The sequence below is a fragment of the Pangasianodon hypophthalmus genome, chromosome 30 (genome assembly GCF_027358585.1).
Source record: "Pangasianodon hypophthalmus isolate fPanHyp1 chromosome 30, fPanHyp1.pri, whole genome shotgun sequence".
NCBI classification, from domain to species: domain Eukaryota; kingdom Metazoa; phylum Chordata; class Actinopteri; order Siluriformes; family Pangasiidae; genus Pangasianodon; species Pangasianodon hypophthalmus.
The window spans coordinates 3,041,285-3,068,180 of record NC_069739.1 but is presented as its reverse complement, the minus strand read 5'-3'; the positions used below and the strand labels follow the sequence as shown (position 1 = coordinate 3,068,180).

The window sequence follows — 26,896 nt, the reverse complement described above, 5'->3', positions numbered from 1 at the left end:
ATTAATGCGTTAATAAAGGTGCCAGTTTTTATCCCGCCAGCTTCATATCTGACCGCTCGCACCCGCACTAATGAGGGTAAAAAAGACCCCATCCCAGTCTCGATGCACCTCTAGGATTAGGATGAGAATTACAGTTAGACAAAATGGATAACAGACAGGGTGTATTATTAAAAGAACACAACAATGTAAACATTTTAATAAATAAATAAATGACATTCTTACAATAACTTTTTTTTCTTTTACAGGTAAACAGGCAAAATATGTAGTACACACTATGAGTTAGTGATAACTGTTATATTACTGAATAACATTTAGTGTGCTGGATTTCAGATTTTTTTTTTCTTCCACATGCGTTTTTTAAATTTAGGTGTCGTAAAATATCTTTCATCTGTCGTAAAATATCTTTCATCTGTCGTAAAATATCCAAAATATGGATTTCGTTTTTTTTGTTTTTTTTTTAACTTGTTTGTCTACATTCTAAATGTTAAGATATGCAAAGGAGAGTTTATTTCCTGTCTATAAAAGTAGAATTAGTGTGACTTTCTTCTCTGTTATTTCTTTAGTTGTGTGTAAACTTTCTCACCGTTGTGTCCCGGAATGTGTTTCCTGGCAGGAACGGAAGCTCGCGCGCTGTATTCACAGACATTATACACTTCTAATCTTTTAAAAAATTCATGTAAATACTTTTAATATGTCACTTTCGCTCCAGTTACTCTTAAAATTTAAAAAATCCCCTGAGACCTTTTATCCACGCTAACCTATCTTAGCTAGTGTCTGTGTCACCCGCGGTAGCCATAGTAGCGGTTTCCATGGTGAATGTAAACCTATCTGTGCGGTCAAACGGAAATAGAGAATGCGTACGTTCGACAAAACCAGACATGTTAACGGCGACGCCATTTTGGATGGGTCACCTTTTCAATTCGAGCGCATCGATTTCAATTTGCTCTAAAAATAATAATAATAAAAAAAGAATGAGTCGTTTTTAACAGGTGTAAAGTTTTAACAAAGTGTCTGCTCTAGTTGACTACACGATCACTTTTTAATTTTAAGCTCAGTGAAAATATTTACAGTGCATATATATTATTTATTTAAACCACACAGAAATTTATGACCTATATAAGTAACAAAGTCATGCTTTTGATAGTAGGGTTGCTTCTGAAAACTTAAAGCGAGTTAGTTTATTTCCCGGATGTCTTCAGTCTCGCATCGAGTTACAATTTAAAATCCGTCCCTTTCCACTGAGGCTAGCAACACCGGCTAATGCGGCACCTACCGTCCGCTGTTTTGCTAGCTAGTACATATTTACCTTTATAGGAAAATGTAACAACGTAGAGACAGTGGACATAAGACAAAACTGTTGAATATCAACAGTTAGCTCAGATGTGTTGGTAAAATACTAAAAAAAAAAAAAAAGTCTAAATACGACTAAAATTACACTTAGAATTGACTCCTAACTGAACAGTAACAGGTTTCGTCAATATTGAGAAACAGCAACACTGAATAAACCACTGATTCCAGTTTTAAATGTTTTTTAAATGGATTTTTAATTTATTACAAGTTTTAACATGACACTATAAATCAATCTGCCTCATGGTGTGTTATAAAGTGGTATGTGTAATATGCTTTTTCACCACCAGAAGGCATGCTAAGCTTAATAATAATGATAATAATAATAATAATAATAAATTGACACCACAAAAAGCTCTGAGTTTATTTGAAATTTATTCCAAGCACAGGTAAACATTTTGGTTAATGCATGTAAGGCACTGGCTGCAAGTACAAAAACAGATTCTGGACATTATTTCTGACTCCCAGATGGTTCCTTGTGCACTCTATAGGCCTACGGTATAAAATAATAATATATATTCCAGTACAGAGCTCCTTCCAGCTCCATACTTCCTGGATTAGAGCACTATGTTAAGGGAAAAAAGCTTTCAGCCTAGCTGGTGCACTACCTGTCCACTAGAGAGCCATCTGCAATTCATATGAACAACTACTTTAAAGCAGTAAGAACTACAGCAAACTGTGAGGAATCTGGTTTACTTCATTGTTGTGCTTATGTGAAGTCGAAACCCCTTTAGCATCCCAGCAGAGAGTTTATCCACACAGACGCAGACGAGAGTGCAGTTTTCATTCAGATACCTCAAAAATAACGTGGCTGTCAGACATCAAGCTGATTGGTGATGGAGAACGTGAACATTTGCTTATTGTGTTACTCAGATTGTCATGATCTATTTTTTTCCCCTAAACCACCATTTACATATCCTGAGTTTCTTTGTTACAGGAAAAAAAGGCACTTCTGCTTGATTCAGACTTAAACCTCAAAGCTAACTGTTGATATTTCATTACTAAACTACATTATGGGTGAAATAATGCTTTATAACATGCAGATGGTGCACTACATGTCCATAAAGGTGGCAGGAGATATTCTATAAAAATATAATTTCTAATCCATTATTTGTGTGACAAAATGATATATATTTATTTATGCTATATCAGCAGCTCCTAATAAGAGGTACTTTTTGTTTTTAAATTTATGATTTTTAATTAATATTTGTGTGATGTTATGAATTTCAGATACTCCTCGGGCCTTTTTTCCACTACACAAAGTGTGAGCATCACAGCTGGACAACTGGATCTGTGCTTTTCCCCATCGCCGGCTAATCCTAGTCCAGTACCAACGGTTCCAGCCGTGTGCTTTTTGGTACCTGCTCAAGCTCGGGACCAGCAGGACTTCGTGTGATGCAGGTACGAGGCTAAGATTACGGCTCATTGCTGATTGAGAGTGGCTTTGAGGCGGGGCGTGTATTTAAGGCCATAGATGGGAATGTGGGTGTGTCTTTGAGTCCATCTATGGAAGCCTTCCATATTGGCGCAAAGAAAAACACTGTACCAAGATGATGTTGCACAATGAAATGATGATTCAGTTAGTTTTGTTGCCATCAGTAGCTGAATTTCCATAAACTAGTCATGCGAAAATGCTGAAGATGATGTAAAAGTGATGAGTGAGAAAAGACAATACAGAAAGTGCACGTCCCATCTGTTTTTTCACCTTTGTACAACAAAAAGAGGAAAAAACAGCAGTTTAATGGACAGACTTAACATTTTATGCTCATTTATTCATCTTCAGTAAGTGCTTTTGATGATGCTGTTGTGTTTGTTACTTAAATCAGGAAAAAACGTAGTTTTTTTCATCCTAACAATCCATAATGTCCATGTTTATGTTTATCTATATGTAGATATACCGCTGCAACACGTGACCTGCGTCCCCTCGTCGACATTTAGCATCAGTTATTTGGGGGGAAAAAAAAAGTTTCCAATACTCATCTTTAACCAGCTTTTGAATCCCAGTAAACGTTTTTTTTTTAAATTCAGGTTTATCCATTCATGTTTTTTTAAAAAATATTTCCATAAAAAATGGATGGAAATGCCCACAATAACTGTTCCACGTGTCGTTCAGGTTTCTTTGGCTTCTCTCGTGTTAAATGTGCAGTGGAAAAACAGCCTCCGTCGCATCTGTTCTCCTCTCATGGATAAAACTTTCTGCTGGGAAGTTAATAAGTCATTAAAACGGTCTGAATATATACACTCCTGTTAAATACCCTCGCACACCACGTCACCTCGTATGAGGACTGCATTCGCATATCTTCATCAACCAGGAAGTAAAGTGAAAAAAACAAAAGGTGAAATACACTTGTTGTATTAGAGTTGTCGTTTATATTGTAGCACGTTCGATGTGTTACTCAGGTGATGTGACTGAACTCAGATGCGAAAGAAAAAAAAACAAAAAACAAAAAGGCAGAACGTAATCGTGCTGCTGGAAGAAATATGCTCGGTATTCTCACTGCAGTTGTAAAAAAGAAAAAAAAAAGAAAAAGAAAAGCGAGGGGCGGAGTTTGAACGAACAGTTAAGGGGTGTGGTTAAGCATGCTATTACAATATCCAATCAAATCAACTCGTAGCATTCCCTTTATAAGCTGAGTGACTGTTGAAATGATAGGATTACAATTAGTGTCATGTTGATATTTTATGGTAGAAATATCTAGAGTGCAAGTGAACATCTAAGAAACCAGGTTGCTAAGGCAACAGGCGGAAAATTCCCCGACAGATTTCAGAAGTCACCCCGACACTCCACCAGTAAAACGGCAAGAACAGGAAAAAAAACAGTTTAGCAACACGCTAACCTTGTACCAGCGTTACTGCTCTTGCTCTCTAACCCTGCGCTCATATCACAGCGATTTTTCACCTCACGTCTCTCAAACTGCTCTTCGCCGATCACTTGTGGGCGTGTACTATCTTTATCCCGTTGCCATGGTTCCACCAGGCTAGTGCTATATTCACACAAGCTAGGTGCAGAGCGTATATAAATCCACCCATGTGACCGCAAATCAACGGTCTTCCTGCTAAAAAATAAAATTCTGGACAGAAGTGTGTGTATAAATGAGCCCAAAACAACGTTTAACTCTTGGTGATTTCTGCTTTCATGCTTTTACAGGCTGAAAGGTTTGACTGAGTTGAAAACATTGATATTTTGCGTAAATCAAACAGTCGAAGCTTGTAGTAGCGGAGCGAGTCAAATATGTGGAACAGAGAACGTTTCGCGATCGGGGGAAACAGAACCACACCGCCATACCACTCCTGTTGGTAGTTGCCGAATTGCTTCGCTTTTCATTTACGTAAAAATCGATTTCACTCAACTTGTGACATCACTAGCCCCACCCACTTTGCATTGTTAACAGTTGCTCCCTTACTGTTGCCAGGAAATCGCCGGCTCTGGTTGAAGACGTCTAACTTCCAGCCGCTTTGTCACGTCGCTCCTGGTGCGAGTGCCGGCAATGTTACGATATTTGGCGTCCTCCATTCTGACAAAGGCACGTGACATGTTTTGCGTAAAACCTCTTTGAGGTTTATGGTTCGGAACGTTTTGCAGTAAAGCACATCCCGTTTTGTAGGATAAAATCTTAAGAATTGTTTTACATGGAAACACTCGGATTACATCCCTGAGCCAACACACACACTCCAAAAAAACCCCAAAAAAACACTGCCACAGTATAAAAATATGTCATAACTATCCAGGGAACAAAACAATAAAAAATATTAAATATTCAAAATATATACTTTATAAGGGCTGAGATGAATTCCAAGCATTTATATATATAATATATATAATATATAATTTTTTTTCTTTTCTTTTTTTTTTTTAAGGTAAAGTTCAAAGGCAGCACCATTTCACAGAGGTTGTATTAGAAGGTGCATTCCAGCATGAAACATACTGTCATACATCCTGTTGTATTAGTAGCTAGTGAGCCAGCTAGCAGACAAAAAAATTCAAAATTGCTCCTTCTGAATTAATGACCCTTTTAAGATCTTCATCAGGAGATGGGCTGATTCATCATGGGTAAAATTCATCATTTCTACCAGAGTGTTCCTGTTACAAACAGTCTTTAGACCTGGTCACTGCCTTTGGTCTTGTCCTCTACAGTCCCGCCTCCCATTTTGACAGGCAGAAGGAATGGACCAATCACAATGCTGGAGCTCCTTAAAGCTTATTCAGTCTTTCAGAGCTGCCTGTGGCTAGGATTGTTAGCTGTTAGCCTCCACTTGGGCTACATCCTGGACTACATTCCAGGGAGGTGGTCATATTGGCATGACCTTTGACCTCAGCACAGTGAAGGTTAAGTGTTAGCAGACAGTGGGAGGGTACAGTTTGTGGTGGTGTCCTCTGTAAAGACTACAGATCCCAGCAACATCCACAGTATTCTGCTCTCTGTGCGTGTGTGTGTGTGTGTGTTTAGTAATAGCGGTTAAGGCTGCGTGTTCCCGGGACGTCAGGCTGTCCGTTCATCCAGATCTCACGGATGATTCGCTCCCGCTCCTCCAATCGCTGCGCTCGCTCCAGCTCCTCAGCCGAGGTGAACACATTTGTGTTTAGCGTACGCTCAAAGCGCCGCCGTCGCCGTGATGACAGGTCCGAGCCAGAGTCCCAGTCCGAATCCGAGTCGGAATCAGAGTCCGAGTCGGCCGGGCGAGGCCGTTTCTTAGCGACGGCTTGCCGCTGTTTACACTCCGTCCGGCAGGAGATCTGCACCACCAGCGCGAAGAGTGTGAGGAAGAGACCGACACACACACCACACATGAAGTACAGCGCACAGCGCTCCGGGTGCTCTGTGGACACACACACAACGTCAACAGGTAGAAAAGGTGCGTATTCTTTTCTCACATCTATACTATTATACAGCTATAGAAATGTTTGTGTATTTGAGGGAGGGAGAGAGGATGGTAGGAAGCCTCTCAGTCTCTCACTATAGATCACTCTCTCTCTATTGCTATATCTCTGCTTCTATCTGTCTGTCTGGTGTGTGTCTGTGTTTGTGGTGGGGTGTTGGGTTGGTTTGGGGGGGGGCAGAAAGCTAGGGAGGGAGGCAGATAGATGGAGAGTGGGAGGGAGAGTGGGAGGGAGGGAGAGTGGGAGGGAGGGAGAGTGGGAGGGAGAGGGAGGGAGGGAGAGTGGGAGGGAGTGGGAGGGAGGGAGAGTGGGAGGGAGTGTGAGAGATAGGGGAGGAAGCTGGAGCAGGAGAGAGGTAGGTATGAAGGGAAGCTAGAGCATGAGGGGGGTACCCCCCCCCACCTACCTCCCTCCCCACCTATCTAACTCCCTCCCCCCCACTTATCTACCCCCCTCCCTACCTGTCTACCTCCCTCCCCACCTATCTAACTACCTCCTACCCCCCCTCCCTACCTATCTAACTCCCACCCTAACTAATTCCCTCCCTCCCTAACTAACTTCCTCCCTCCCCCCGCTTATCTACCCCCCGCCTATCTATCCCCCTCCCGAATTTAAGTTTGAATATTGCCCTAGTAATTCAGTAATTAATTAACCAACCTATTATCTATCTGTCTAAATAGACACAAATGCTCTGCATTAGAGTGTAACGTTACTTCGGGATGTTAAACTCTAGGAAAAGAGAGAATGTGATGAAAGTTCTTGAGATTGTAAATGTTAGCTATAGATTAACCATGAATGATTTCATCGCTACCTCGAAACAGATACTGAATTATGGAATTTTTTTCAAATCTAGAAAGAGTTGTTGAAGCGTTATATGAACGTTGTGTGTACATTACCAGTGATGTAGATGTAGGCAGCGAGGCCGTTGCTGATGAGCGCCATCTTTTTCCTGAACACGGTGCTGATGGCAGGATTTGGGTCTCTGGGCGATGCCTCTGTATGGCTGTCTCTTTCTCTTTCTCTCTCTGCTTCCTCTCCGTGTCGGTCTTCAGACTCGATTTTCTCCTCTGAGTCAGAGCCAGCCTTGCCTCGCTTAGACTTCCCTAACACACACACACACACGGAGTGGTGTTTTGTGTAACATGTCTCTATAGTGGTGGCAAATACTCATGCTGTGTGTGTGTGTAAGTTATAATCTGATATTGTCTAAGTGTGTGACTAGCACGTGTTCGTATGTGTATGATCTGTGTATAGGGATGTGCTCGTGGATCTGGAGTCGAAGTTAAAGCTGGAACCTTTACTACGGGGAAAAGGTCAGAGTTTACACAAGGTCACAGTCCTTACCTGGTGCAGGGTCAGAGGTCACGGACGGGTTCCCTTCAGGGGGTGCGCTGTCTCCCACCACGTTGGGGTCATGGGGTTGGGAAGGGGGAGGAGCAAATGAGGGGCTCTGAACTGAATCCTGCAGGAGCTTCTTAGGAACTGTGAGGAAAGAGAGAGGGAGAGGGAGTGAGAAAAAGAGAGAGAGAGAGAGAGAGAAAGCAAGAGAGACAGAAAGTAAAAGACAGAGGGGTGAGTGGGAAATGATGATTCAGACTTGCATCATTTAATGTTTCCAAGTATCAAAGATCACTTCCCAAAAACCATCATTCCATATCTCACACACACACACACACACACACACAGCGTAACCATTAACCCATACTGGTTTGAAACTCACAATGTCTGTGATGTGGTTCTAAAACCCACCACAATTCTGTCTGCCAAACACACACACACGCGTACGTACACTTTTTTTTTTTCAGTCTCTTTTATCGTCTCTAAAGCAGTTTTGGCAAGGATAGTGCAGCAATCAGCAATGACATTCCGTCTCTCTCACACACACACACACACACAGCCAAAGATACACACTATTTATCTAAACCTCTGTAAATAAACACAGCACCAGATTTAACATGACTGAGTTTAGACAATCTGAAATGTTCTCAGAGCACACGCACACACACACACACACAGAGAGAGAGAAAAACACTGTTATTAAAGTCTAACTGTTCTAGCTAACAGAGCATGTTATCAGAACGTTCAGTAATGTGTGTAATACTTTAAAGGTAGTTTAGGGTGTAACGTTACAGACAGAACATTCCTACAACATTGTAAAAAAAATGCTGAGATTCACAACGCTCTTAGAACGTCTCCCGTAAAATTAGCTTAACTAAGGTTTTTTTTTTCTTTTTCAGTAGTTCACTAGCATTTCTCCAGTTGCCATGGTGACTCTGTCTTTACATTGTCCTTTTAAGAGACTAGCCCTAGCTAGCTAAAGTGTGACATTGATTATTAGCTAGCTTATTATTAGCCTCTGGAACTTTCTGTCAGATGTAATTGTTACAGAAGAGTTAAACGAACATTAATAAATGTAAAGCGATTTCAGAAAGTGCTGATTCTTGGAACCACCTTCCTAAAAACTCTGTTTCTTAGATCCCTTAAAGGTTCTTTGGTTGTGTCTCAGAGGGGACCGTTAAGGGTTCTAGGTAGACCCCTACAGCCGAGTGTTTCCCTATCAGAAATGGTACCAAGTGGAATATCATCTACTTTTATATCAACAACTTTCGCGCGCAGACAAGATTTTGAGCGAGGTGAGAGTGGGCACAATAAAGAAAATAAACCATGAGATGAATGATTACTGATGCTGTCAGATCCAATCAACATGACACACTAATCACTATAATCACTGAGTGTGTGTGTGTGTGTGTGTGGGGTCTAATCATGGGGTCTGAAGTTCAGCTCCTGATTACAGGACACTGATTGAGACTAACTGGAGGCACATGGGCGTGTGTGTGTGTGTGTGAGTGTGACTGCATGTATAGGTGAATGTTGATATAGGTGTGTGTCTGGAGAAAGAGAGGGACGAGCAGAAAAGAAAAAATAAAGAAAATTGAAAATCTATACAAAGAAAAGATAAACAAAGAAATGAGCAATAAATTGAAAGTGTAGAAAGAAAGAAGAAAGGCAAATGAAAAACTATAATGGTGATCGAAACCACAATAAAAAAAAGAAAACAGACAAGGGAAAAGAAATAAAAAAACAAACATTTCTGTGTTCCTCAGGAATAAACTCACCCAAAAACTCCCCAGGAAGTGAGTGTGTGTGTTGACTCTGGCCTAGTTCTGCCAGAATTCTGGCAAAATCTGTCCCCATAATAAAGACATCTAATTATAACTATAGAGACGGAACAGCATATAGTGTGTGTGTGTGTGTGTGTGTGTGTGTGTGTTTGGGTTTTATTAAAAGCTTGAGTAGCGTCTGGCTCCAATCACGACCTAGTTTGAACATGGCACATGAAAGAGTAGAGTCCCCCAACTAAAATACTGAAATGATTTCCGCTGATACATGCACACATGCTGAAAAGTGTGTGTGTGTGTGTGGTGTATGTATGTATAAAACTGGGGATGTAAATAAAATATATACTTAACGCATCATTGTTAAGTGAAATGCACATAGCTCTAAACTGTTAACTCATTTACATATGGGCGGAGCTTTGTGTGTGACATCACAGCTAATAGCAATTATATATAAAGCCTATAACAGTCGTGTTTGTCTTTAAACCCCTCATCTTATACTGCGTTCCCTTTAGTTAGCATGAGCTGTACAAGTTTGATGCTAGCTGCTGTATGTTTGTACAAGTGTGTTTCTGGATGCATATGCATACACGTGTGACCACACGTGCGTGTGTGTGTGTGTGTGTAGGAGAAACAAACCCTGTAATTCTCTTTTAACGACGTGGATCGGGTCTCATGTGGAAAATAATATGTCATTCGTTTTCTGATGGTTTTCAGACGACTCCTATGCTGTCCTGCCAATCAAACCACATACACACAGCTAGCATTTCTGCTAACATTAGCAACACGCTCTGTCTCCGTTGAGTACACATTTGCGTCTATAAACGTAACTCTGCTATATATAAAAAAAAATTAGCCATACGCTAGATGGCTAGAGTAATTTTTGACACTGGAAGTCAAATACACGATAACAATCGCTGTTCAAGTGGTTAAAGTCATGAGAATCCTGTTGCTAGGCAACTGGCCAATATGTATACACAGCATATGGAGCTAGTGACTGAAGGTAATGATTTAATAAGCTAGCTCAAAGCAATTAAGCCTTTTATACAGAGTGTTACAGTGCAAATTAGATAGAACCAGCCGGAAGATCAACATTTCTCTCAGATATGTTGGTATATTACAAAAAATAAAACTTTGGATGACTAAAATGACACTGTAATGACACTTAGCATCAACCGCTAACCGACTGTTTATAGGTTCTGACATATTGAGAACTTTGAGAAAATGTGGTGAAGTTGTGAATACGACAAAAGTGGACTGTTTTATGGAATTTTCTAAACATGTAGCATTAATGACATTGAATAAAAAACGGCCTTTAACTCACAGAAAAAAAAAAAAGAACAAAGGACACATAAGCTAGCTAGCTAGCTAATCATTAGATTCCCGCAAAAATAGCTTTCTGGCTTCAGCCAGTGACGAGAGAAAATCATGAGGAAAATAGTCATTAATATGAACACTACTTAAGGATCCTGACCTCTAATTCATTTTAGCTTGATGGTCTGTGACGGTTTATGTAATAAAATAAAAAAAAACTAACAAATTCTGGGTCTGAGTGTTTGCGCGCGCGAGAGAGAGAGTAAGCACTCTCGATAAGGCTGCAGCTTTCTATAGACGTCAGCTGCTCAGAGAGGAGCGCATTCCCACCAGAAGAATGGCTCTGCATGGAAAACACACGCTGCACACACAACAGCTGCTCTCTTAAAAAGCCTGTTAAAAAATACAAGCACTCTGGTATGCGTTAAAACACACACACACACACACACACACAAACTTAAAAAGCTTCAGGAGAATATATAGCAACATGCTGCATAGTCTACTACTGTCTATTATTCACTCGTCTGCTATCTTTCTTTTGCCCTGCCACTTACACAGCAAACTGTTTTTACTGCCGCTGTGCTGCTCTAGAAGTTACACTACAAACATAGTAGTACTTGTGGCGACAAAGTAAATACAACGATGATACATAAAGTGACGCTCATATTCGAAACCTCCATTAATCAGCACACATACATGATATGCTAATCATTAGCTCTGTGCTAGCACTGAAAACACCACAGCAGTGCTAACAGAAATTAGAATTAGTGTGTGAATTAAAAGGCTCTCACTTTAAACATTGCTGTATAATACACAGACTTTCTAGCTCTGACAGACGGATTAGGATCGACACGATGCAGCACTGAACTATGACAACACTAAAAGGACAAAATCACAGCGAGATTCTTCTTATCCAGTCCATTACAGTAACACGTGACTCCTGCCCTGCTGTTATTGTGCACCTCAGACATAATCTAATCCACGCTAATCTAATCTATGCTAATCTAATGAGAAAACGAGTCTGCAGATGTTTTGTTATTTTATCCCAAACAGAACAGCTGTCTGTTTCGTTTCCCACGGCTGTGAAGCGAACTCGTAAAAGGGTTCTTAATGTCACGCTAGGGGTCATCAAAGGTCATATCTCAAAACACCCAAAAAGGTGACCGCTATCTGACATTCTTCCAAAGGATTTAACTGATTTCAGATTTTATTTAAGGAACATAATATTGGAGTGTGTGTGTGTGTATGTGTGTATAACAGGAGTGTTGACTTTAGTCTTTTTTTTTTAATGTTAGGGACCATAGAGTTTGAAACAAAGTAACCTGGAAACATACACTCCTGGGAATATTGGGCTTTGGGAATATTGGGCTTCGGGAACATACAGTCCTGGGAATATTGGGCTTTGGAAATATTGGGTTTGGGAATATTGGGCTTCAGGAACATACACTCCTGGAAATATTGGGCTTTGGAAATATTGGGTTTGGGAACATACAGTCCTGGGAATATTGGGCTTTGGGAATATTAGGCTTTGGGAACACAGAACCCAATATTAATATGGAAATATAAATTCCAGCAAATACAGGACTGAATTGGCCAATCACATGCCAAAACAGCTAAACTAGCACTTATCGTCCAGCTACGTGTGTGTACATACAGTGTACATGCGAGGTCACGGATAGTCAAGGCAGCTGTGCATGAGATTAGGGTTGAAAATTAATGGCGCACGACTGAAATGCATCTCTCAGTTTGGGTACAACAGCTGTCAAACACTGTAGGCAAATAATAGCATCAGACACACACACACACACACACACACACACACACACACACACAGAGCTCCTCTCACGCGAGCTGAAGCACGGTCGAGTAAGCAGGCCTCACGTTTCCAGAACGTGACAGATCGTTCGGTGCTTTGGTGAGGGGGTCACCGTGAGCAACAGGTGTGGCCGGGTTTGTGATCGTGTGTGATGACGTGAACACGCCTTGTGTAAGAGTCCTTACAGCTGCGATCATTAAACACGGCTAATATTAGACCCGGCGCTGTAAATAGAAACCAGACGCACTTTCTCCTGCTCGCGTTCACACAGCTGTGTCTGAGACGCAGCGAGAGACAGATCCAACATTCCGTTAGTTTATCTGTCTAACTCTTGGAGGGAAAACAAATAAGCAAAAATAGCTCAACTACATCAAAGCTGCATGTCAGCTCTTCTGCTAATTACAAATAATAATCAAATGACGCTGCCTAGTTTTTAGCTCAGTCTATCAGTAAGAGCTTCATTTATGCCGCTTCTTGGTTGATAACTAAGGAATAAAACGCTCAGTGTCTTGTTGTTACAGGAAAATAATCAACAACAACTCTGTCTTGATCTTGGAAAACGTTCGGGAAAGTTCCAGCTTTATGTATGATTGTTACAAAGCGCCGACACTGGAGACTCCTTCCATAAATGTTAAATAAACGTTTCCTTGCAGAACGAGCACATTAATAAACCTGCGCTACTGGCAGAGCTGCTGTTACAGAAAACTAATTAGCACCTTCTCACCAATCAGAATCCAGAATTCAGTAGCGCTGTGGAATTAAATTATTTAACTAATCCTGCATGCTGGTAAATATGGCTTCTTTTTTATTTTTATTTTTTGCGTATTTTTAAATGGCAGATATGATGCACTGTACAATGTTGTTTTATATTTGTTTTTTTTTTAATCAACCCCAGTACGGCTCTGCAAAACCCAAATCAGTGCAGAGTCTCTGAGAAAAACTCTTACTTTGGCTATAAAGGTCTGCAGTGTCCCTTAAGAGCTCAAGCTGCCAGGAATCCTGAGGCATCCTGGTCCAATATATCACACTTCATCCAGCACACCATAACGAACTCGTTTAAAATGTGGTGCGCTGGGCCAGGCCGCTGTACAAGAATGGTTTCCCATGATGCAGCTTGAGGTCTAGTGCTACATTCAAGAGCTTCTTGCCTTGTAAACGACCTTCTGTGGAGGACAAGCACCATTTTTCAATGCTCAGCAGCTCAGCAACTCAGGCATCACAGAAAAATACAGGTCTCCCTCTGCTATTTATGACTTCGGAGGGTTGGTGATATGCTCGTAACTTGTATTTACGGTAATTCCGATAAGCACACGAAGACCCCTAACTTAAATTAAATGCTGCTCTTTTAAGGCTGGACAGTGGTTGTCCGAGTCGTGGGACAGATTCCGTTTCTAATGAGAACAACAGACGCATGAACCCGGTCGGAAAACTGTAATCAGAGCGCAAGGTAGACAATAAACTCCCACACACTCATCTCCCACACACACTTCCATTACTGCAGGAATCCTGTAGGAATGCACTCCAGGGATTTTCAGGATTCCTGTCTGATTCCCTCTTTACATCTCTTCCAGCACTATGGCACGCTGGGTAATGTGCTGAACTCTGCAGAATCGGATCTACTGTGGAGGTACTGTATAACTAACACACACACACACACACACACACACACACACACACACACACACACACACAGAACTAAACCTGCCAACACCAGACAGAGTACACATCATGGCTAATTAACATCATTTATATCATACCATTAAGAAAAGTTGAGTTCTCTTACGTCCTCCGTTATTATTAATGCTAAACTGCGATTTATTTCTGTCAGCAGCCATCAACCTTTAAGACTGAAAGGAAAGGAAGGATGGCTGCAAGTATACCAAAGAAGGAGAGAGAGCGAGCAAGAGAGACGGAGAGAAAGAGAAACTTCAATATTTGCTGTGGGATCTGCCTGTGAAACGATACGACGTCTCCGAAAAATAAATAAACTCGCCTGGGACAATCACTTTTTTGACGTCAGAAAGCTGGGCAAGCTGTTTATAAGTGTGTGTGTGAGAGAGAATGAGAGTGAGTGAGTGTTTGCTTTATAAATAGATTCCTGATGGCATCTGTAGCGAAGAGCCAATCAGCACGCCGCGCGATCAGGGATGACACAGCAAACAGACGTCTCGCGGTGTTTGTGGAAATCGTAGCACTTCCTGCTCCGTGCTGCAGGACTGAATAAGCTGTGTGTGAGTGTCCCGACCCCGGCTGACCCCGGCTCACCACAAAATCTGTCGTGGACCGCTGGACCAAAATACACAGAAGCCAGGGAAGGACTCAGCCTTTTATGGCCATTGAACAGGATCAAGAAGGAAAAATATCCCATGAGCTCATCTTAAAGGTCCGGAGCCTGTTGTGTTTGTGCACTTGACAGAAGTTTTAAAGGAACAGTCCACGCTGAACACATTAGATATATTTATACTGAAATATCTGTGATTTGTTTAGCGATTCTGGAGCTAATGTGTTGGTTGGTGCTGCATTTCTGATATTCCTGTAAGCAGTTAGCGGTTCTGTCCCACGCTGATGTCACAGGGGGATATTGTTATTGCTAGCGCAGTTAGGTGTTTAATACGAGAAAGTTTTCAAATGATTGTAAGGGATAACGGTCAGGTTTCGCTGTTAGCTCCTAAAAACAAAACATCCTTTCTCACTCACCATTTTCAACCTAATATTAACGAGAAATCCGGCTTTAGAGTTGAAGTGGAGACGTTAGTCCGATCTTTGGACTCAGAGTCCCAGAATGCAATGCAGCTATACGAGTTATGGCAGAGACTGCGGCTAGTTAGCGAGGTGCGAGATGACGAGCGGTATTAGCATGAAAGTTGAAGCTTAGGAAGCTGATCTGTTTGAGCAGAGTGTATAGATGAGGAAATGAGAGAGCTGGCCAGACTAAAGCGCCGCCGCATCGCTCTCTTTAGCTAGAGGGCTCAATCCCACTGGTAATGAAAGAAATCATTTTCACGTGAAAACAGATCAACATGTCGAGCAAAGGAGTTTAAAGCGAAATGTCATCAACTTTATATAAATATTAATATACAAGCTGTTTAGGGTGGATTTTTCCTTTAAGGTCTGGCAACCCAACTGTAGTGAATTAAATTGAGCCCTTAAGGCAGACGCTTTTAATCGCATTTCCATGACATCAGCATAAATTCAACACGGCTGTTCAAAACTGTTGGCACCTGTGCAATAAGTAGCACTCGAACAGCTCCTAACTGAACTCCTGCTTCTACTGTCACTGTTTAAATGTCTTTAAGATTACACGTCCATCCAGGAGGTGATGAACACTCCTAACACGATGGTTATAAAAGGAAACCAAGCTGAAGATGAGAAACTCCACATCCTGACAGAATCCGCTCCACTCCGCTGCTCACCGTTTCGATTTATTAGTTGTTTAGCTTTTTACTTCTGACCTAATTTAGCCATTGCTGCTTCTCGGCCCTTATAAGTCTCTCCACTTCGTCTGGTCACGCTGCGCTACGCCACGCCGCTGTCCCTGAACCACACTGAAACGTTCTGTTTATTCATCTGAGAGCCTGCGCAAAATAAAAAAACCCGTCCCCAGAAAACCTCGGAGGCAATTAACCGGCTTATTGAGAACAAAATAGAGGCTGTAAACACGTACGTGTAATTAGGAGGCGACTGCTAATTTCAGAAAAAAAAGCAAGAGGATGCTGAACGAGTGAAATGCCAAACGCAAAACATGTGTCTACAGTAAAACTGAAACAGCCGGCATCCCCTCTCTACCTCCCTCTCGCCTCCCAGTCTGTCTTTTCTTCTCTTCCCCTCCGTCTCCTGCCGTGTTCGCTTCTTTAATAAGATTTACATTTAACTGCTCTCTGTGGTTTAATGTGGTGCATCAGATGTCGAGTTCATGTGCAATATGAATTCTCTAGTGTTCACGCTGTAAATGTGGTTCTGTTTATGTGTATGATGCTTGTGTGTGTGTGTGTGTGTGTGTGTGTGTTGTACACTGCCTACCCCCCAGCAAATCCTCCTTCTATCCTGACAAATTAGCTTAAACAGCCAATAAAAACCTCCACATGTTACAAGCCCAAAGCCTCATCTGCTTTTCCTCTCTCAGTCCCTCATGCACACATTTTCAATCATTCTCCTAATTCCACCTGACAAAGACACGTGACGCGTGTGTCTGAAATTTCACACCGGCTAAACGTCTCCACATCAATAATATAAAATAGTACAGCTGGACGATGCGGCAAAAGGGTGCCAATACTTTTACAACTCGTGGTTCCGAGGTTTATTTTGAAGGTTTCAGTTTGCAGACATTTTGAAGACATTGTAAGCCTGTCTTTATTAAATACAGTCAGGTCCAGAATTATTGGAACCCTTGGAAAAGATGGGTTTAAAACATGGTTATGATAAAATGTCTACAGTTAATCTCAGAGTACACGAGTAAATTAATTCTAAGAAAATAAAATAAAAAAAATTATAAAATATTCTTGATAAGGTTTGTTTGATGTAAATTTATTCTAAGAAAATAATAAAAAACCCTAAGAACTATTTTAATAATCCCCTTAATTAACAAACAGTATTTCTTGATAAGGTTTATCTACAGTAAATCTATTCTAAGCTAATTTTTTTAACAAAACCATTTAAGCAATAAATATATTTTAATAAGATTTATTTGAAGTAAATTTATTCTAAGAAAATAAAAAAATATATTTTTTTTTTAAACAAAAATAATTATTGAAAAGATTTATCTGAAGTAAATTTATTGTAGAAGGTTTTCAGAAAAATATCTGATAAAATTTAAAAAAAAAAAAATGTAAGTAAATTTATTGTAAGGGAAAAAAAAAAAAGAAATTTTCAACAAAACCTTTTTTTAAACAAAATTATATATTTCTAGTTATGAAGTATATTTATTCTAAGAATCAGCCATTGTAAAATTTTTTTATTAAATTATTAACAAATATTTCTTGAGAATGTTTAGTAATTTAATAATTAAATTATTTTATATTCTGATTCTGTTTATTTTGTTAGAATAAATTTACTCGCATTAAAGGTTAGAGTTCTGATAATGTCAGTGAGAGATTAAGAAATTAATAAAAAAATAATCAGACATTTTTTTTCCATAACCTCTTCCAAAAAAATAATAATAATAATACTAACTTTTTGAAGGGTGCCAATTCTTTTGGATCTGACTGTGCATCTCGTCATGGTAGTGTTAGCATATTGTTGTGTTTTAGTTTTTTGTTTTGTCTGTAGTACGTGTAAACGCTTAAACTGTAATATAACATGAAACTCCAGGTGTTTAAAAACATTTCTCCTGGCAGTAACACACACACACCCACACACACACACACACACACACACACCACAGGCAGTCACTGTAACACACTTTGATTTAGTGCGGTTTCTTGTCTGGAGTGTAAATTCCTGTGGTGGTTTCAGTTTGACATTATAAAGTACCGTAGCCTGCAGCATGTCTTCTTTCTCCCTTCATCTGACCCCCCTTTTTTTCTTTCAGTCTCCTTTCCTCCCTTTTCCTCCGTCCTTTCAGCCTTTTCTTTTCCTCCGTGCATGGAAATCCTTTGCTTTCACTAGCTGAGCTTACATGGCTTACAATAGCTGCGTGTGTGTGTGTGTGTGTGTGTGTGTGTGTGTGTGTGTGAGCTTTCTTTGTTAAATGTTTCACTCTGTGGCTTTAAGAAAAAAAAAGCTCTATAAATGAATTATTATTATTATTATAAAAGTGCTTTATTGTAATCTTTTGCGTAAACATTTAAATCACAACTAAAGGTTGGTTCACGTTGCAACCGCACGAGATGATTCTGATGTTTCCGAAACGCTCTGGATGTTTCAGAACAGCAGCTATTCACAGGCTGTCAATCAAACAAGAAGGCGGGGGCGTAAACAGGAAGTGTTAATAAAAGAATGCATGTGTTCGTTGGAACAATATGGCAGCACGTTCGGACAGGAGAGGAGGAGGTCCTCAAGTCTCCACAAGCGTCCAGAGCCTCTGAGGAATCGTGCAGACGAGGGGACGAGTCTTCTCTCGCCACAGCTGCGGAATTAAACGTTCGGATAATTCCCACATCCTCCATACTTTCTTGAGAAAGTCTTACAAATGCCAGCACACGTTTTACAGGTTTTGCATGACATGTGAGGTTTTTTTAAATCACCCGAAGAATCAGGGTTCAACAGGTGATAAAATATGGAGGACAGTCTTGTTAGTGAGCGAATGAGAGAAGATATTTCAGCGAGGAACACAAAGAGGCAGTTTGGGAACGATCTTATTTTTGTTGCTAATAAATCTACAGCGTGTCCGAAAAGTCAGGAAAATGCATAGAGCGTAATGATGAACATGTAGAGCGTATGTCGTGAATAATAAATAAAAAATGAAGTATGTGTAGTTTTACTCTCATTGGTTCCTGACTTTTTGGGTCACCCGGTAGCTTGATAAGCTAGCTAATTAGCTGGTGCAGAAGGCAGAAGCGGTAACAGCGTTGCTGTGGTCACAGTTTGTGCTAGAAGCAGCCTGAGCGGTTCTTCAGTACAAGAGCTCACAGTGTTATCGTAGCGTCAGTGCCACATCATCTAGTATCAGTAGTACCTACAGGAGGTTTTACAGTAAACAGCAGAACGTTATTTCTAATAGTCTCCTAGACAATTGGGCGCCATCACTTTCAAGCCCCGGGTCCTGGCTGAGTGCTCGGCTCCGAGTCTGGATTGGATTCAACCTCATTTATGAGTTGCTTTGGATAAAGAGCGTTTGGCGAATTGAGAAGAGTAAATGTAAATTTTATACGCAAATATATTTGCATCAAAACAGTTCACACACACACACACACACACACACACACACACATCTGCTTAAGCCAGGATGAGAGAATTTAACCACCCGCAGAGAGAGAGAGAGGGAGAGAGAGAGAGGGAGAGAGAAAGAGAGAGAGGTTAGGGAAGAGAAGAAATCTATGGTGAAAAGAAAGGAAAAAAAAAACTGTAGGAGAAACAAAACAGAAAAAAAGGAGAGGAAGTTTGGTTAAGTGCGAGAGCCGGGTCTCATTTAGAGTAAAGAAAAACAGAGACGGAGAAAAGAGTGAAAGAGAGAAAGAGAGATTTAGTGAGTTGCGAGCAAAAGCTGCAATAAAGGGCTGGAACTGGAGTACGTTAACAAAACAATAACGGCTTTCTAGCTAAAGGCTCCATAAAATAAAATGAGCTGGCTAGCGTTACGCGGAGAAGAACTATCTAGCTAGCTGGGTTGTTACTCTATGGTGAAACATAGGTAAGAAAAATATCTAGCTACCTTGAATACTTTAAAAAAAATAAACATTTAATAAGATATTAAATAAAGCTAGTGGGTTAGTGTTACACTGAGGTAAAATATCGAGGTAGCTAGAACGTTTACTTTAAATTAGGTGTTAAATAAAACTAGCTATTAAAAAAAGTCAGATAGCTAGTGCTACATCTGAGAAGAAATATCTAGCTAGCTAGAATGCTTACTATAATGTTACATAAAATAAAATATTAAATAAAGCTAGCTGCATATTGCTACACTATAAACTGTATCACTCAATGGTGAAAATCCCTTGATAGAATTAAGTATTAACTGAAATAAGACTAAAATAAGATAAGCTGGCTAGTGCTACACTGAGGAGAAATATCTAGCTAGCTAACTTAGCTACCATGTCATTCTGTGGTGGAAATTTTAAATGTGTTAGTCTTATGCAGCTTAGCTAGTTTAAAACTGTAACGCTACATGTGCGCTAAATTTGCAGTGTTTTTTTTCTCCCCTCACGTCACTTATGTACAAATCGTTCTACACTAGTTAGAGCTCCTATCTTTAGTATACTGCTAGTCACCATGGTTACACTGATAGCGCCAGGCTAGTGAGTTATGGTCACGGTAGTGTCAATTAAAGCAAAAACGTACGTTCTTCGCAGTCCTTTAACATTCCTGGTTATTTGTGTGTGCGCGCGCGCACGCACGCACAAGCGTGCGACTAAACCACAGAATAATATGACTCATCCTTACTGCACACACACACACACACACACACACACACACACAACTCCACATCACCTTCATCTTCACCACCTGAACATAGTCACAGCCAATGAACAATGAGTCTGTTGTGGTTTGGGCACGTCAGCACTAACCGCTAACCGCTAGAGGCTAGCGGCTTGGCCACTAGCGGCTCTTCCTGTCGCTCCAGTGTTAACGGCGGATAATGGGATTATAGAAACACACACACACACACACTCAGAGCTGAGTCACACTGAATCAGTGTGTGTGATACAGATTACGAGGCTAAATGCTAAAAACGATACACCAGCGAGCATTTTTCTCCCACTCACTCACCGTTATAAAGACAAAACCAGACACAGATATGTGGACTCAGATACCTGTCAAGTGACCAACATATCTGTCATTACAAATCATTCACTGAAACACACACACACACAATAATTCACTGCACAGAACCTGGTAACATAACTACATGTTCAAAGACGAAAAAAAATTCACATATTTAACATCTCATCTTCTATTTAGCTGTCTATCATAAGTCTATTTAGTCATGTGTTGTAGAAACTTTTTTGCCAAGTAACTGCAAGTCATTTATGGCTACTTTAATTTTTTTTTTAAACTTTAAGCTTCTTTAATGACGTATATTAAAATATAAAATGCAAACAAATGCAGTTGCGATTCAGTCAAGCTACAGGGATCTCACATTGCCTAAAAAAAAAAAAAAAATCTAATCAAGTCAGTCTAAATATCAAGTATACATAAATGTCGATAAATAATATAAACACATTAAAGGTGCAGTCTGTAATCTTTAAACATTTTTTTCTAAACGTGTAATAACCATAAAAGTCCAAATATCATTCAGAAAAAAACTGATTCTGAAAAATGGATCGTGTGAATTTCTTTACTACAGGTTTTTCTGGCCCTCTAGCCAAAACAGAGGTGCTTAGCTCCACCCATTTTTCCTAAAAAGACAAGTCATTAGGCACGCAACTCTTTAACAGAGGTGGTGGGAAGGATGATAGAAGTAGTCGTTAAATCGTTAACGTAAAAGGCTTGCTAATGTTTTCATAGTGATTTGCCTCACAGCCAGCAGAAGGCCCTAAATATTACATACTGCCCCTTTAATGATTATGATAAAATAATGCAGTTGCATTTTTCTCCATTTAGTTTTTTCTCCATTTTCTCCCCCAATTCCCACCAGCCAGCTCTCTCTTATCATACGACAGCTAACACTAGCAGTGTAACACACTCAGAGGAGACAGCTATCCGCCCTCTTCCACATACCTGAGCTCACAGACAGCCCTGATTGGTTGGAGTCACTGTGACTGACAGGAGAGACTGAGTATGCCCCTCCCACCCAGGGCGCACAGCCAGTTTTGCTCTCTTGGCTCCTGGCTATGGATGGCTGTGGCATCATCGGGGTTCGAACTAGCGATCCACAGATGCTAGGACGAACGCTAATGCTAATGTTCACTCTGTCACAGTGTAACGTTATACACTCTTTGATATTCAAATATATTCCAATACTAAACGTTACATTACTTCACTAAAAGCAAACACTGAACACTAGTCACAGACGGATTTGTATGAATGAAATCTCTATCCGTCGCTCACACACACACACACACACACACACACACACACACACACACACACACACACACACACACACACACAGAGAGAGAAAACGCACAAAGTAAATCTGAAGCTGCACTTACACACACATGTTGCACCACTCTTTCACCATCTCTCTCTTTCGCTCTCTCTTGTTTTCTTCTTCTTCTCCATCTCCATGGCTTTTCCCTCGCTCATTACAACCTCCACTCTACCTGTGTATGCGTGTGTGTGTGTGTGTGTGTGTGTGTGTGTGTGTGTAAACCCTACACACACACAAACACACTCACTTGAGAACGAGGGCTAGATGGATGACTTCAGGAAAAAGACAGAAAACAGAGGGATGTCTCTTTAAGAAGGTAAAAACTCCACGCAGCAGCAGAGATACTCCTCCAACTCTCACACAGACACACACTTCTTTTTTTTTTGTTTAATAACCACGCTGCTCTTTCTTTCCGTCTTCTTTTTTTTCCTTTTCTCCTAAATCTCTCCACCTCTCTCCTTCACTTTTTTCTCCCTTCGTTTTCCCCCCTTCTTCTCTTCACCCGATCTTTCTTTTCCTTTCTCTGTTCTCTGGCTCTGAAGCGAATGAGAGAGCAAGCAGGACTGACCACTTCAGCGCACAGTGCACGCGCACGCACACACACACACACACACACACACACACACACACACACAGTGCAGCCAACCAGAGAGGTAGAGCAGGGCGGGAGAAAGGAGGTGTGGGCTTAAAGCGTGCCTCTCTGTGTGTGTGTGTGTGTGTGTGTGTGTGTGTGTGTGTATGTGTGTGCCTCTGTGTGTGTAGTAGTGAAAGAGAAAAAAAAAAAAAAGAGAAACAGGAAGTGATGTGACGATTTCATTCAGCTGATAATGCAATTTGGGTCTCTCTCTCTCTCCCACTCTCTCTCTGTCTGTCTCTCTATCCCTCACTTTTAGTGGTCATGTTTTCCTTTTTTTCCCCTCTTTTCCTACTCAGAATGATTTGGATCCTGAGAAATGAGACAGAAAAAAAAAACAGGCAGGGGGAAAAGATTAGAGAAAGAAAGGAATTAAAGGAGTTAAAGAAAAAGAAGGGATTGAGAGAAAGAAAACAAAGAAAAACAAATGTAAAAGTAAGAAGGAGAATGAAAATGAAAGCAATAGAAAGAATAGAGAAGCTGAGAAAAAAAGAAAGAAAGAAAGGAAAATATAGAAAAAATAGAGGGGAACAGAAAAGTACATATAAAAATAGATATGAATGAGAAAAAGGAGAGAGAGGGACAGATAGAGAGATTTTTCCTGAACACTGGGAGGCCCACCCTCTCTGTTTCCATAGCAGCCACATAAGTGAACTCTAACCTGCAGTGACATTATGGCGGAGCAGATGAGAGAAGATGGTTCATTAATGACTGTGTGTGTGTGTGTGTGTGTGTAACAGGAAGACAAAAAGGATAGTGAGTAAAAAACAGGTCTGTGTTAATGGGTTATATCACCAGAGAGAGAGAGAGAGAGAGAGAGGCAGACAGACAAAACTGTGAGACAGACACGTGTGGCTCACACACTGGATCACTTTCCTCCTATTGGCTCACACACTGGATCACTTTCCTCCTATTGGCTCACACACTGGATCACTTTCCTCCTACTGGCTCACACACTGGATCACTTTCCTCCTATTGGCTCACACACTGGATCACTTTCCTCCTACTGGCTCACACACTGGATCACTTTCCTCCTACTGGCTCACACACTGGATCACTTTCCTCCTATTGGCTCACACACTGGATCACTTTCCTCCTACTGGCTCACACACTGGATCATTTTCCTCCTATTGGCTCACTCAGTCAATCACTGGTTTTCTATTAGCTCAAACACTGGAACACTTTCTTCTTATTGGCTCACATACTGGATCACTCTTTTTTTATTGGCTTGTTGACTGGATCACTTTCCTCCTGTTGGTTCACACACTGGATCACATTCCTTTTATTGGCCCACTGAGTGAATCGCTGCTTTTCTATTGGCCCGCTGAGTGAATCACTGCTTTTCTATTGGCCCACTCATGAGAACAGTGGCCTGGTGAACACACAGATCAAGATTCAAGTTATGATGTAATAAAAGCGAACCCCATATTATATACATTAGCAGCTGGGTGTGTGAGTTTGTGTATGTGTGTGTGTGTGTGTGTGTGTGTGTGTGCGCGTGTTGAGTACAAAAAGTGGGGGACTTCCAGTACAATGAAATCCACTGCCTTTTAAGGACAATGGCATGCACCCCCTTACCAACAAACCTACCCTGTTTGTCTGTCTGTCTGCCTCTCTCTCTCGCTCGCTCTCTCTCGCTCTGGAGAGGTAGTGTGTTTGGTCAGTGGGTCACATGACTCCCTCTTTCCCTCTTTTTCTGTAGCGTAGCCATGCGGTTTGGATTACACTCGAAACAGGCAGGAGGGAGCCATACATTTCCCCCCTCACTCTCACACACACACACACACACACACACACACACACACACACACACACACACACACACGCACGCACGCACCAGCCTGGGAGAATGGTATTAATGACAAAACTCTACTCTACATCACACACATGGGCTTATTTAAACCATATAACACACACACACACACACACACACATTTCATATAAGGATACAAATGCTTACATGTAATAAAAATTACACATACACACAGAGCCTGAAGAGTCAGCTTCAGTTACAGGTCAGATTAATATCAAATTGCCCAATTAAACTATTTCCTCAGAAAGAGAGTGCACACACACACACACACACACACACACACACACACACACACACACACAGGAAGGAAACATGGAGATAAGACAGGCTGACTGGAAGTCTTGGTCAGGCCTGAGTGAAATTCTGTCACCTTAGAAGCCGACACAGCATTCAGCGGATCCGAAGCATAACACCCCCCTCCCCCCCCCCCACCACCACACACACACACACACACACACACACACACACACACACACACACACACACAATCTCCAACACACAGACAGGTGCACATGCACAGAACACACAAGTGCACACCTGTAGACACACAGACAAACACACAATATGAGAAAGCCTCTTTGTCTCTCTTGTACACAAGTGCACGTACACACACACACACAGAGTTGATTCAAGAAAGAAACATAGCTTCAGTGTGTGTGATAAGAAGGTTATTATATTATAAACACACACACATACACACACACACTCCGAACACAACATTTCAAAGCCTGGTGTATTTTTGTAGACAGATAAATCCCATTCCTGATGTCTGAGCTGTGTGTGTGTGTATGTGCGTGTGTGTTCACTCATAATCACTATAATAATAAATGACATAACAAGAGGATGTGAGTAATGTTTATCTACACGCACATTGACAGACTCGTAGTGTGGGAGGCTGATGGAACTGGATCAAGAGATGGGTTCACTCAGGCCCAGACACACACACACACACACACACACACACACACAGCGCTGTATCAGCATGTCTGATATTTATTCTCATTTAGTTTCCAGTAGGAGGATGCGGTAGTACAGAGGAGCTGCTCTGAAAATCCAGGAGGTCTGTCTCTCAAAACACACACACACAGATTTCTTATCAAGGAACGAAAACAAAAAGCGACTCAGCAGGATAGCTCGGTACAACATTGTGCATGTGTGTGGGCGAATAATGGACGCGCATGCATGCACACACACACACACACACACACACACAGTCAGATCAGTCTACATGATGTTAAAGAACAATTAGCGTTTATGAAAGATACTTAAAATAGTTGGTTTTTAACAAGATGGAGGTCATGCCTCCTTCACTGAGGTAAACAGACACAGAAGCCACGCCTCCTTCATGGAGGTGAATAGAAATAGAGGCCACACCTCCTTCAGAGATGATACAAGCTATAGCATGCAAGTGTATAACCATATAGTTTACCTGTATCCATTTTTGAGTTGTGTGTGTTGCTATAGAAACCACAGGTCATCCTATAATCTCCAATACTGATTAAAGCCCTGTAAATCCCAGCACCAAAATTTAAACCAGGACCTGACTACAGTCCGACAAAATCCTTTCTGAAAGTCCGACGGTATTAATGATACCATCACTGCTGCCATCAGTCCATCAGTAAACAACATCAAAAATAATATCAGTCAAATCCACGTAATAATTCATCACGAATTACTTTCAAAGTTACAATTTTATGGTCTTTATTCTGCAAAGCTTTATTCTTAGTGCAATGTGTGTAACTTCACTGTGTTCAATGAAGACAAAGAAAATATAAATGAAAGGGAAAATAGAACAGAGCGTGAGAAATGCAAAGCAAAATCTATTAAAGCTAAAGCAGGGTGAATAAATAAGCTGCATATTATTTTTATTTTACACAGAAGCACTTCCTCCACAAGCTATAGCAATACTGAGTGTTTAGCGCCCTCTGGTGGCCAAAACTTCTACATGGTGGCTGTTTGCTGAGGCTCTGATTGCAGGTAAATGATAAAATGCCTAACATGCATTTCAGTTTCCAAAGCTGAAGGATGTAAGATTTCAGAATCCCTGATAGAGAAATGATATTGCAGACTATAAGCGGAAAAACGTTTCGTAACGCGGGTCGTACTGCACTGTTTTCCACGTTGCATTAATCTCACTACTGCAAGTGCACACATTTAAACCCAATTCAAGGATGAGTCCCAAACTGCACAATACACACTAAGTAGTGGATATAAACAGTAATAACACCACTGGTGTCGTGAGTTATTTTTTAGTACAGAAGTATGCAGATTGGGACACAACCCCAGGAT

General features: G+C 40.9%; 2 protein-coding genes across 4 annotated transcripts in view; both read right to left on the bottom strand.

Moving 5' to 3' along the window:
* efhc1 (EF-hand domain (C-terminal) containing 1) overlaps nucleotides 1-1,556 on the bottom strand; it is a 7,153-nt gene extending 5,597 nt beyond the window's left edge. The window contains exon 1 of the mRNA XM_034301978.2: nucleotides 584-1,556. Coding sequence (XP_034157869.1) covers nucleotides 584-646 — 63 coding nt within the window. The 5' untranslated portion in view covers nucleotides 647-1,556. The remainder of the gene's footprint in view (nucleotides 1-583) is intronic.
* A 134-nt stretch (nucleotides 1,557-1,690) lies between these two features.
* Nucleotides 1,691-26,896, bottom strand: part of LOC113529143 (protein eva-1 homolog C) — a 66,007-nt gene continuing 40,801 nt past the window's right edge. For all 3 annotated transcript variants that reach the window (XM_034301989.2, XM_034301987.2, XM_034301988.2), the window contains exons 6-8: nucleotides 7,571-7,708; nucleotides 7,123-7,329; nucleotides 1,691-6,165 (exon numbers count right to left, since the gene is read on the bottom strand). In XM_034301989.2, coding sequence (XP_034157880.2) covers nucleotides 5,792-6,165; nucleotides 7,123-7,329; nucleotides 7,571-7,708 — 719 coding nt within the window. In that variant the 3' untranslated portion in view covers nucleotides 1,691-5,791. The remainder of the gene's footprint in view (nucleotides 6,166-7,122; nucleotides 7,330-7,570; nucleotides 7,709-26,896) is intronic.